Source organism: Vigna angularis, chromosome 4 (genome assembly GCF_016808095.1).
Source record: "Vigna angularis cultivar LongXiaoDou No.4 chromosome 4, ASM1680809v1, whole genome shotgun sequence".
NCBI classification, from domain to species: Eukaryota; Viridiplantae; Streptophyta; class Magnoliopsida; order Fabales; family Fabaceae; genus Vigna; species Vigna angularis.
In genome coordinates, this window is record NC_068973.1 from 4,822,556 (window position 1) to 4,836,546 (window position 13,991).

At 31.5% G+C, this 13,991-nt stretch overlaps 1 protein-coding gene across 1 annotated transcript; it reads left to right on the top strand.

The window, feature by feature from the left end:
* LOC108319452 (proline-rich receptor-like protein kinase PERK1) lies at positions 1-387 on the top strand. Its single transcript, XM_017550593.1, has one exon. It carries the CDS (start codon positions 1-3, stop codon positions 385-387), a length of 387 nt encoding a protein of 128 aa, XP_017406082.1.
* The last annotated feature ends 13,604 nt before the right edge of the window (positions 388-13,991 follow it).

Here is a 13,991-nt window from a genome sequence, read left to right on the forward strand (position 1 = left end):
ATGACACGTTTCAATAATGAAATTGGTTCAACCAGTCAGCCAACTACACCTACCTCTACCTCCACCGGTAGATCTGTTCCACCTCCATTAGTTGTTCCTACCTTGACTCCCACTCCACATCAAGTTCCTACGTCTACACCTACCTCCATTGGTACATCTCTTCCACCTCCGATACAAGTTCCTGGCTTGACACCCATTCCATACCAAGTGCCTCCTCATCGAATGGCTTCACCCTCTCCCAATGTTGGTTCTAACCCATCAACTCCCAGAAATATTGCACCATCACCTGGTATAGAGGATGCAGATCCACATTCCAGTTCAGCCGCCAATTACGTGGAAGAATGTTCCAATAGTCGTCCAATGATTACACCCGTTGGAGGAGGGTAAGAAAAAAATTAACTCAATTAATATATAGACAATTCATTGTTGTATTATTCTAATGTTTGAGTTTAATTTTGTTTTAGGTTTTATCCTAAAAAAACTACATCAAAGGCAATCACAGCCACCATCAAGCAACAGTTTGATGAGCCATGGCTAACATGGGGCTCAATCCCTAAGTCAACCAGAGATGTCTTCTTCGAACGTTTTAAGGTACACACTTTTCAATCCCAATCCTGTTACACTAAGCAATAAGATGAATTTCCTGAATTAGAAAATGTTACTGATACACTTTTATACTTTGAACTTGTTTACTTATTCAAACCTATTATTTCTAATATAACAGAGAAAGGTTTCATGGAAGCCTGAAGATGAGGAAAAGGTAAAAAAAAAATTATCACACCAAGGCATCTCATAGACTCTCAGAGATGTATAAAAAAAGCTAGAACTCTAGGAAAAAGACCTAATTGGCTGGGGGACGATACTTGGAATGCTTTTTTGGAAAAGTGGAACATGCCACTTTATAGACAAAAGTGTGAAACGACAAAGAAGAATCGAACATCTGAAAAGGGTGGTTGTTTGCACACCAGAGGATCTATAAGCGTGCATGAGCATGTTATTCGTTTGGTATGTAACTTGTACATTTTTTTTCTTATATTTCTAATCATAAACTTTACAAATATTTATTAACAACTCATTTTGTTTGCAGCCACAAGAGCTTGGTCGGTCTGTGCATGTTGATGAAATATTTCAGCAGACACATATTCGTCAATCAATAGGGGAATTTGTGGACGAAAGGTCTAGGCGGACCCATGTAAGTTTGTACTAACTCTATCACATTATAAATTTTCGGTTTTTAAACCTCATGTTTAATGATAATATTTATTCATTTAACAGGAACAATTTGTTGCAAAATTTTCTCAAATAAGATCTGAGACTGCAACTGTTGGTGTCTCAGCATCTTCTCCTCTAAACCCTGCGGAGGAGGAAAGATTGAGAAACCGATGTTGGTTAGAGGCTGCTGGTGGAAAATACAAGGGACGCGTATACGGCATTGGAAATGTCATTTCCCAAGATGACTGTGTTGATAGTTACATCCAACAGACACAAGCATCTTCTACTACTCAACAACAAAATTCAGAAGAAATTGTTAACATGAAATCGCAGTTACAACAATATGGTCAGCAGCTTGAAAAGTTTGAAGGCTTTATTGGCATCCTCCTGCCATTCCTTCCGCCTTCAGCAGCCGCAGCTGCATAAGACTTTTTAAACCTTCAAAATCCTCAAGTTCAAAATGAAGTACCCAATGATGTCCAACCAGAACAACAACCTCCAGAACAGCAACCACCACACCAACAACCACCCGATGAACAACCACAAGATGGAAATGATTATATGCATTATTAGGCATTTTATAGAACTTATTTCCATTACTGTTGAACTTATTTAGAACCACAACCACAATCCGTTTATGAACTTACCTAATGTTTATTCTTACAGTTATATTGATGTAAACAATATTTATGTATTCATATACAATGTTTCCCTTATGGATTAAGTGTATTTGAAAAGCTTATTGGATTTATATGTCAATGTACAATGTATAATGTCCAAGTTTGCTTATATCAATTATGAATGTTTATAATGTCCAGGTCTGTTTATATATTGTGCATGGGGAACTACTATATACAAGGTATTTATTTAGCTTTTCCTAAACTATTATATACGGATTTATCCGTATATAGATTATATACGGATTTATCCGTATATAGATTATATACGGATTTATCCATATATAAATTATATACAGATATATCCGTATATAATTTCCTTATATAATTTATATACGAATTTATCCGTATATACATTATATACAGATATATCCGTATATAATTTTTGTATATAAGTTATATACAGATTTATCCGTATATAAACCTAGCTACGATAGTATTATATATGGATTTTTGCTCGTATATAATCCGTATATAACCAAATATTATATACAAATTTTAAGTTCGGATTTTTATTATATGTAATTCACTTGTAGTGAATCAAAATTCATTTTCTACTTAAGTGAATTTTATAAAATTAAAATCATATAGGTTAAGCTAAAATAGTTACACACAAGAGAAAATTTACACGTAAGAAAAATCAATCTCAATAGCATAATAACAATGATACAAAATATAATCTTTAGATACATAGTGACACGAAAAACAATATTTACACACAACAATAATTACCATACACACAATACTTTTATAAGTATAATCGAGAATTTTTCTTTATGGCATCAATGAAGAGAGTAAAATAAAATAAAAAAGCATATTAAGATTTTTTTTTAAACAAATTTACCTCTAACCTATCAACGTTAAATGTACAAATTGATTTTTTTTATTAAACCCTTAAACATTAAAAGACGTAAATTTACGTCTATCTTAAGTTAGACAATATAAAATATAAATTTTGATAAATTATTTATAAAAATGTCATTGTATAATTTTTTTTCATATATATATCTATTAATTAAATATGGCGCACTAAGTTTATTTGGTGTTGGTAAAAGTACCATTGATATATTAATATTTTATTTTTTGTGAAAACTTTGAAAATTTAGTGATACCTCAGGACAATAATAAAATGATAATAATAAACACGTGTCAAACAAAAAACCTTTTGTTAGTGATGATTTACTATTTATATGCAAAATGAAATAATGATTACACAATTATCGTCATCAGTGCATATGAAAAACTAATCTGCCTTTTGGTTGATGCACGCGTACATTACAAGCTCAAAATCCTTTAATATTTTAAAATAAATTCATGTAACTTTGTTAAAATGTTATTTCAATTAATTAATTTCAAAATATGAATAGAAAAAAAAATATGAACATATGACAATTATCGAATGGTTGATTTAAAAAGATATCAAAAGACTTTTATTGTGCAGTTCATATTCCAATTGAAGATGCATACAACTATATAAATGTCCTTCTATTATATTGAAATATATATAAAAATAAAATAAAACCAATCACCCAATTATGAAGATATTTTTTCTTGTTATAATATATATATGAATTTATTTGAATTGAAAATACATGATAAATATATAAAATATTATAATAAAGAAATAAATCGTAAAATTACATAAAGATCGATATTGGATTGATGAGGAAATGTTTGTTCCATCGTAGAAAACGAACCTTCCTTCGAAAACTTTCATACTTATTTTGGAAAGTTGTGCTAGGTTAGTGGTGAGTGAAATTCAAAGCACTATATTTTGGGTATAGTTACATAGAATGGACATCTAGTCTCACATTTTAAAGGATTGCTGAATCTTTCTTTTTTGGGTATGAAAGTCAGTAAATACCAAACACAATCTTATGGTGTTACTCTAAAGAGGGTAAACACATTTAATGGAATAGATGACTATCAAAGTTGAGAGCTTAGGAGACATATTCTACCAATCCACATATATGATGCATTATGTCTAATGAATAAAATAATATTATTAATAGTATAAGTTAAACATAAACAATAAAACATTAGTTTAAAATAAAATAATAATTATATTTTTTAATTTTATTTTTCTAATTTTAATTATTAAGATTTTTTATTAAAATTATGAATATTATTAATCTTGAATTGTTCTCTTTCATGCATTTATTTGAATAATTAATTAATAATTTTTATATTTATATCTAATCCTTACAAATCATCACTTTGCATCATTACCTATTTGTTTTTTCATTTAATATTAAAAACATATAGCTGTTTTATAATTTAAATTTATACTAAACTTATGCAGGACAGTTGAAAACACAAATTTAAAAACTTAATATATCCTTTTTTTATAAGTCTGCAAGTTCACCCGCACAGTCCAGTCTGTTATTTTAAAAAGAATTTTAAGATTTACTAAAAGATTATATATTTCTTAGAAAAAAATCACATGTATAAATTTGAAAATCAATATATTTTTATTTCTCTTCAATACAATGTTTTTCAGTGTTAACCCTAAATATAGTCAGCAACATCTCCTGGTCTGATTTTTTTTCACACTATACGAAAAATTATAGATGAAAGAAATTTCACGAATGTTTTGTTTTGTTTTTTTGGAGTCAATGAAGAATAGGATGGAGGGACGCAACTTTATTAGGATGATGTCAATCTTTAAACAATTATTTCCTCTCAATTTAATGAGTAATAAATAGAAGTAGTTGACGATTTTGACATTTTAAATAATTTAATATTTTTATATATTTTATAATATTTCAATAATATAACTTTGTGGAAATCTTTATTAAATAAGAAAAAATTAACTGGTGACAGAAAATAAAATATAATGACCAAAAGAAATACAAGCCACATTAGTGATTAAATTTATAAATTTTAATGTTTTGTATTTATTTTTTAAAAGTTGTGTATTTATTTTTTAGCAAGTAATTTAATTCATTTAATGAGTATTAATTAATTCTTTATATTGGTGTTTTTTAATGGGTTAAATATATTTTTCGTCCCTTAAGTATCACACGATTTTGGGTTTAGTCCTTACTCAAAACTTTGATTGTTTTTAGTCCTCATAGTTTTGAAATTATTACTGTTAATCCTTAAAATTGAACGACTTTAACTTTTGTTTGATGTGGCAAACGGCGAGGCCTTGCCGAGGCCACGTCTTATGTCAGCTTGCCTCTTCACTCTCTGCCACGTTGTTTGTGCTTGAGAACTTCGTTCATCTTCTCTGGCAGAGCAACCACAGTTTCGCTTCTCGTGCACCATCACCCCAATCGCGCAACAGCCCAAGCAAGCATCTCCATTCTTCACCTGCAAAGAATCCAAACAGCAGAGCCCTTTCTTCTTCCTCGCGAGTCATCCATGGCATTCCCAGAATCACCTGAAACTCATACAAATCCAAAAAACGCGAGCAACCCCAATCGCACTGTGCCAGTAGACGCACACCGAGTTCGCTCTGACCAAGCGAAATCCCAAATTGCGAGTGCTGCGACGAACCCTAAATCGCCTAAGCCTCTCCGCCATCGCACCTTCATCTTGCAAGCTCCCCTGCAGCGACGTCATCCTCCATCAATGCCACCTTCAACGCGCAAAATTCTTGCCAGCCGCGACATCCTTTCGCATCATCACCGTCATCCAGATGCGCCATCACCTACAACAGACTTGCAAATCCAAAAACACAGCAGAAACTCCATTTGCCACCTGCAAGAGAGCAACCCTTCCCTTCTCGCGTTCTTGGCTCATGACGGCGTAAGATAGAAGAGCAAAATCGTGTCGCAGGTGCAGGGGCAAGTTTCCCCAATCTGGCAAACCCTAATTTGGGGTGGAAGGGGGCTGACACGCGTCAGATTCTTATTGGCCAGATAAAAAGAAAAGCAACGTGGCAGAGAGTGAAGAGGAAGCTGACATAAGACGTGGCCTCGCCGTTTGCCACATCAAACAAAAGTTAATGCCGTTCAATTTTTAAGGACTAATAGTAATAGTTTAAAAACTATAAGGACTAAAAGTAATCAAAGTTTCAAATAGAGACTAAACCAAAAATCGTGTGATACTTAATGGACGAAAAACATATTTAACCCTTTTTTAATCTAATATTCATTATTTAAATACTAATAAAAAATATGCATGTTCAATTCTTTTTATAATAACAGAAAATAATAAAATTATAATTATTAAAATAAATAATATGAATATTTTTATTGTAAATAACTTTTATTTGTTTTGTATGTTATATTTTATATTTATTATAAATATTTATTATAAATATTTATTTTAGTTTAAAAATAATAAACTAAAAAAATGTTTAATTTAAAAAAAAACAGTTAAATTTGAAAAAAGTCACTTCAAAGATAAACGATTACTTAGCAAAAGATAAATTTGAAAATAAATGTGTACACCAAAATAAGTATATAATATAAAATAGGAATCAATATTTAAAAAGTTTTTTAGCAAAATTTAGTTTAGAAAGTGGTTTTATGTTATTTAGGAACATATACTCCATGTCAAGCTCATAATTGATCATCTCTTATTGAATCAAATTTATATTTCATTTACTTCACAAAAATTTATTATCTCAAATAATAATCAAATATATTAATAAAAAATATTTACTAGTTTGTCAGATAATTTATTATTTTTTAAAATAATTTATTATGTTAAGTAATATAAAAAATGTACTTTCATAAATAATGTGTTATGTTATAATTGCACTCATCTACTAACTATTATTTTTGATTAAACGATGTAGAGACTGACCAAATAGTCACTCGAAAATTAACTTTAATACTGATTAACTTAAGGTATAGTGTGACTACAACTCGTTAGGTTACAATTAGGTAATTGTTAATCAAAAGTCTTCTAAAATCTATATAAATATAGGTTTGAGGTAAAGATAAGTAATTGTTATGACATTAATATATAAATTATTAAATATTGAAATGACTTTAATATCCGAGTATTTTCTGTAGGAATTCTTCTAACTGTATTGGACTAACGGATACAAAAATTTGGAGTGAAAAATAATGTTTGGACCTTTTGAACGATTATCTGGACATTGGACGTTGATCTCAATTCTACACCTAAAACAAACATTATTGATGACATGAGGTGTAATCAATAGATTGAGAGTTAAACCATTGATTATGTTATATTATATTGAATTAATTTAATACAAATTCCTGAAAATATGTAAATGAAATATAAATGAATAGTATAAATTATAAAAATATCTATATGAGTTTTTATATATGTATATGTAAATGAGATTTTAAAAGACTAGTCTACCATGTTTGGTTTGATTGTATGTTGTTTTTCCAACTAAGGTGATTATGTGTTAATGATAAGAATTATCTTCGGAGAAAATCCTAACTATCATAGTCTGTAGATAAGGAAAAGAAATTTATTTTCTTTAGATATGAAAAGAAAAGTTTGTTTAAAAAAAAAGACTTTAAAATGCTAGATATATATTTATTTTATCTTGCAATGATTAGTCGTAACTTAATTAAACTTTTCATTGAATGTGGTTTTAAAAACACCGAAAAAAAGGAAAATTGTCACTATAATAATTTATTGATACAAAACATTTACTCATAATATCTAAAAAATATTATTTATAAGATCAACTATTTTCTTTATATTAAAAATGATTAGGTACAAAAAAGAAATATATTATATCTAGACTTGATTATTTTAACGGTTTGTATACTTTAATTTCCTAAATTTTATATATAAAAAAGGTTTAATGTTTATATGAGCAATTTTTATACATTACATTTTTATTAAACAAAAAAATATTTTAATCTTATTCTCGTGCTTTCTTTTTATTGTTGATTTCAATACTCATTTAGAATCATATTCTATATAATAAATAAAAATTATAAAAATTACTCAATCATTAACTTAATTTCATGTAATTATTTTCCTATCTAATATTAAATATATGACATAGTTATTTAACTAAATTTGTTTATTGTTTTAAAAAATTAAGGCAAATTTTGATGTTTACCAAAGTATGTTTGTGTCAACCTAAAATTATAGTTATTTAATTAAATTTGTTTATTGTTTTAAAAAAATGAAGGCAAAATTTCATGTTTAACATATGGAATCCGAAAACTTTAAAAGATAAATAATATATTTCAATACGTAAAAATACTATATGGTTCAAAAATTTTAATTTTTTCGAAACAATATTTACAAAATTTAAATAAAAAATAAATTTTTAATTTAAATAAAAATATAGTTAATGAGAAACTAATTTAAAAAACATGATATTTTCTTGGTAAAAAAATATGTAACGTTTCCATAACTTAAAAAAAACGACTCGTAAGAGAGAGCAACTGTTTTTAAAACTGTAGAATTTGTGAGGTTATAATTCTTCAACAATGAAAACATCAAGCGTATTAATGATGACAAAGTCTTCTTTATAACGTAATATACCCGTGGATCTCTCTTCCCACCTCAGAACTAATTAAAAAAATTGTAACATCCCATAATCTCACACTAGAAAATGCATAATTTTTAGATTGTAGCATTACATTTACGGTAACATCCCGTAATCTCACATTTGAAATTTTGCAGTTGATATATATATATATATATATATATATATATATATATATATATATATATATATATATATATATATATATATATATATATATAAATTTTAAACTCAGATTTCAACTACAAATTCATAAATAAAACTCAAATTCTTCTAATTTAATCTTCTATTTCTTTCTTCATCGGCACTGGGTCAGACGACATTCCTTCATCTGCTCCCGTATAACGAATTATACGATCATCGCACATACACAAACACAAACAAGTAGGGTGAGCTAACATGCAACAAATCATTTATAAGACATGCATAATTACTTCAATACAAACATCATATAATAATTATGTCAGACACCCTCATACCATCGTACTACAATTCCTATTGAACACTCGTCCCACAATACCCAATAAACACCAAAATACTCAATAAACACCATTATACCCAATAGACACTCATTCCACAATACCTAATAGGCACTTATCCCAATGATATGTTGATGAGCGATACAACGGAAGATTTTTCACTTGTGATGTCATTCTTAGTCCCCTCACTATGTCCAAAACCGGCACATAGACCAGGACATTCTGCCCTCCATACCATTCACAAGGTTAGTCCCCTCGCTATGTCCTAAACCGGCACATAGACCAGAACCTCCTGCCCCTCTCACCACATAATTCATCATTCTCTACTTGAGACTGAATGATTATTAGAGTATCAGGATAACCTCCAACTTCATGACCCTCAACATCAACATATACGCACATACCATGTCATTACAGAATCTCTCCACGAAACTCATACCATGCTCACATTCCTTAACTCATATTATACCATTACGAAATCTACCCATAATCCTCATACACATACCATGACATTACAGAATCTCTCCGCGAGACTCATACCATACTCACATTCCTCGACTCATATTATATCCTTACGACATCTCCCCGTAATACTCATACATGTTCAGATGCATAAATTCAAATCAAATAAACTTCAATCATTTCAGAAATCATACAAACTGAATATATTCCAACAAGATATATTACATGATAATTTAACAGTACATAATCTGTACACAAGATTTAAGTTAAAAACCTGTCGAGTAGACTTCCAGGAAAGAGAGGTGCGTCACAATGGACAACTTAAGTACCAAGTCTTTCCTTAGCCAAAGTGTTCCTCAACTAGTTTTTAACAAATTTCTTATTAATAGATTCAAAACAACAGCATATAATATTAACACCGAAATTCAATATAGATAGTTATATAGTAAGCATTAACAATATTCACACAGAATTTCAAAACATGAATAGAATTAAAACAATACTAAATCATATTATAAAAGCATAGAAAGGTTAACTCCCCTACCTCTATAACAAACTCCTCTTGCTCTGAATTTATTTCCCCAAAACCCTTCAGAACCTCTACTCTTCTTGCAACTAAAAATTTCTTCCTAACTCTTTCTTCTCTATTTCTCAAGCTCTCACTTGATTCCTCTTTTCTTGGTGCAGAATACCCTTCCCTCCCACGGCTATTTATAGGTAAAAAAATTTACTATTCATTAATTTTTTAATATTATTTATTATTTTAATATTATTTTAAAAAAATATATTTTAATCATCCACTTGATCAAATCTGAACCTAATTCCATCCATGCTAAGGAATCCTAATTTCTTCCATGCTAAGAAATTCTTAATTTTTTTTTTACTATTCACTATTCACTTTTTACTATTCACTATTCACTTTTTACTATTCAATTTTTTAAAAAAATCCTAAATAAGTTATCAAAAATTTGAACCTCTCCTTCTAGAATTATTATAATTTTATATCCAAAATTTTCATTTTTCTATCCATTAAAATTATTATTACTAATAAAATGATAAAATTTACTATTATAAATATTTTTTTTTCATGGGTCTTACATTCTCCCCAACAACAAAAATTTTCGTCCCCGAAAATTCTATACTTTAAGAAAATAGTTGAGGGTATAATTGCTTCATTTCTTCTTCTAGTTCCCATGTAGAGTCACCTGTCCTCTTATCCCAAACTACCCTGACTAAATTGATAATTTTTCCTCTAAGTTCCTTTGTTTTAGTGTCTTCTATACAAACAGGTTGTACTTCTACTAAAAGGTCCTCTCGGATTTGAATCTCCTCTATTTCTATAATATGAGAAGGGTCAGGTACATACTTTCTTAGTTGGGATACATGAAAAACTGAATGAAGATTGGCCAATTGAGGGGGTAGCGCAATCTCGTAAGCGACTGGCCCAATTCGTCTCAAAATTTGGTATGGACCAATGAACTTAGGAGAAAGTTTCCTCGAGCGAAGGGCTCTTCCAACACCCGTGGTTGAAGTTACTCGCAAGAAAACATGGTCCCCAGCCACAAACTCTAACGGTCTCCTCCTTTGAACTGCATACGATTTTTGTCTACTCTGAGAAGCCTTCATTCTTTCTCGTATCAATTTTACTTTGTTGGTGGTTTGTTGTAGTAGCTCAGGTCCTATTAAAACTGATTCACCATCCTGATACCAGCACAATGGAGTTTGACATCGTCTGCCGTACAGAGCCTCATAAGGTGCCATTCCTATGCTTGATTGGAAGCTATTGTTATAGGTAAATTCCACAAGAGGAAGCATTTCATCCCAACTACCAAGATGATCTAATACACAAGTTCTCAACAGATCTTCTAATGACTGGATAGTCCTTTCAGATTGTCCATCAGTTTGGGGATGATATGCAGAACTCATTCGTAATTTGCTACCCATAGCTTCCTGTAGGGTCTGCCAGAATCTAGAAGTAAATCTTGGGTCTCTGTCTGACACAATACTAGAAGGTATACCGTGCAATCTTACTATTTCTTTTATGTATAATTGTGCCAGCTTAGTCATTGACATTCTCAGATTTATTGCCAAGAAGTGAGCACTTTTTGTCAATCGATCAATGATGACCCAGATGGCATCATTACCCCTTATTGTTCGTGGTAAATGGGTAACAAAATCCATAGCAATGCTATCCCATTTCCACTCTGGTATGTCTAATTGTTGTAGCATTCCTCCAGGCCTTTGGTGTTCCACTTTTGCCTTTTGACAAGTCAAACAAGCTGCTACAAACTGTGCTACTTCCTTCTTCATTCCTGGCCACCAAAAAGACTCCTTAAGATCTTGATACATTTTAGTCATGCCGGAATGCATGCTAAAACGACTCTTGTGTCCTTCTTCGAGGATTAATCTTTTTATCTCTGCATTGTCTGGTACACACACTCTACTTCTAAATTTTAATACTCCATCAGGTCCTAACCTAAACTCTTTAGTTGATTCTGTTTTGATCAGTTCTGCTATCTCTTTCAGGTTAGGATCCACCAATTGTTTCTCCTTGATTAAAATTAAAAAGTTGCTAAATATAGTCAAACTACTACATCTAATGAAATCTACTTCATACTCCATCTGTAGCTTCAAATCTCTAAATTTCTCCACCAATTCTAATTCTTTGATCATCATATGAGAAACATGTACCATCTTCCTACTCAAAGCATCAGCTACTACATTCGCCTTTCCCGGATGGTACAAAAGTTCGAAGTCATAATCCTTTAAAAACTCCATCCACCGCCTTTGCCTCATATTTAGCTCTTTTTGGTAAAAAAGGTACTTCAAACTTTTGTCATCGATGAATACTTGGAATTGAACACCATAAAGATAGTGTCGCCAAATCTTCAGAGAAAATACCACTGCTGCCAATTCTAGATCATGAGTGGGATAATTCTTCTCATGAACCTTTAATTGTCTTGAAGCATAAGCCACTACCTTTCTTTCTTGCATGAGCACACATCCTAACCCCTGGTGTGAAGCATCACAATAAACCTCAAAAGACTTACTTGGATTTGGGATAATCAATATTGGTGCACTTGTCAACCTATGCTTCAATTCCACGAAGCTTTTCTCACACTTATCCGTCCAAATAAACGGTTGATCTTTGCGAGTTAGTTGTGTTAAAGGCGTTACTATTTTAGAAAAACCTTCTATAAATTTTCTATAGTATCCAGCTAAGCCCACAAAGCTTCGTATTTCCGTTGTAGTATTTGGTCTTTCCCACCGTAGTACTGCTTCCACCTTGGTTGGATCCACTGCTATGCCTTGAGCTGATATAACATGTCCCAAGAATTGCACCTTCTGTATCCAGAATTCACACTTTGACAACTTTGCATATAGTTTCTTTTCTCTCAAGATCTCAAGCACAATTCTTAGATGCCCCTCATGTTCTTCTCGACTTTTGGAATAAATAAGTATGTCATCTATAAAGACTACTACAAACTTATCTAAGAAGGGTTGAAAGATTCTGTTCATGTAATCCATGAACAACGCTGGAGCATTAGTTACCCCGAATGGCATAACTACATACTCGTAATGCCCGTATCTTGATCTAAAAGCAGTCTTCTGTACATCTTCAGCTTTAACCAAAATTTGATGATATCCAGACCTTAGATCTATCTTTGAAAATACTTGAGCTCCATGCAACTGATCCATCAAATCGTCAATTCTAGACAAATGATACTTGTTCTTAATGGTTAGCTTGTTCAACTGCCTGTAGTCAACACACAATCTAGAGCTACCATCTTTCTTCTTCACTAGCAGTACCGGTGCTCCCCATGGTGATACACTTGGTCGGATGAATTGTTTTTCCAATAGCTCTTCAATTTGCTTCTTCAGCTCTGCCAACTCTGCTGGGGTCATTCGATATGGAGATATCGATACGGGTCCAGCTCCAGGTATTAAATCGATGGAAAATTCTACTTCTCGTTGAGGTGGCAATCCTGGTATTTCTTCTGGGAATACATCACTAAACTCATTAACTATGGGAATATCAAGATTGTGTTCATCTTTCTCAATTTCCACATGAGTCAAGATAATGAAACACAGAGATCCATCTTTTACTTCCTTCAACACTTGTTGTAATGACAACAACTCCGCTTCTTCAGGATCAGGGAAAATCAACTCCTTCTTGTTACAGTCTATAAGGATACGATTGGTAGATAACCAATCCATTCCTAAGATTACATCTAAACCTTGTAGAGGTAAAGATATAAGATGTACTTTGAACCTACGTCCTTCTACAATGATTGGACATTGATGACACATCCTCGATGTTTTTATCAATTTTGAGGTCGGTGTAGATACTATAAGATCATAATGCAGTTCTTTTACGGGTAGGTTCAACTCTTGAATAAGAGTTTCAGACAAAAAGGAGTGTGTCGCTCCAGAATCAAACAACACATTCAAGTCTCTACCAGCTATATTACAACATCCAATGATAAGAGTACCTGATTTGGCAGCTTCTACTCCCGTTAAGGCATAGACTCTTCCAGTCGCTTGTGGTCTATTGTCAATCCTTCCCTGTTGAGGCGGTTGTTGAGGTTGAGTTGTTCCTCTTCTGTTAGAGGGACAATCTCTAGCAAAATGTCCTTCTGCTCCGCAAAGAAAACATTTGTTGCGCATATTAACTTGTGGACAGACGCTCTTCAGATGAGGTCCTCCGCAAACGAAACA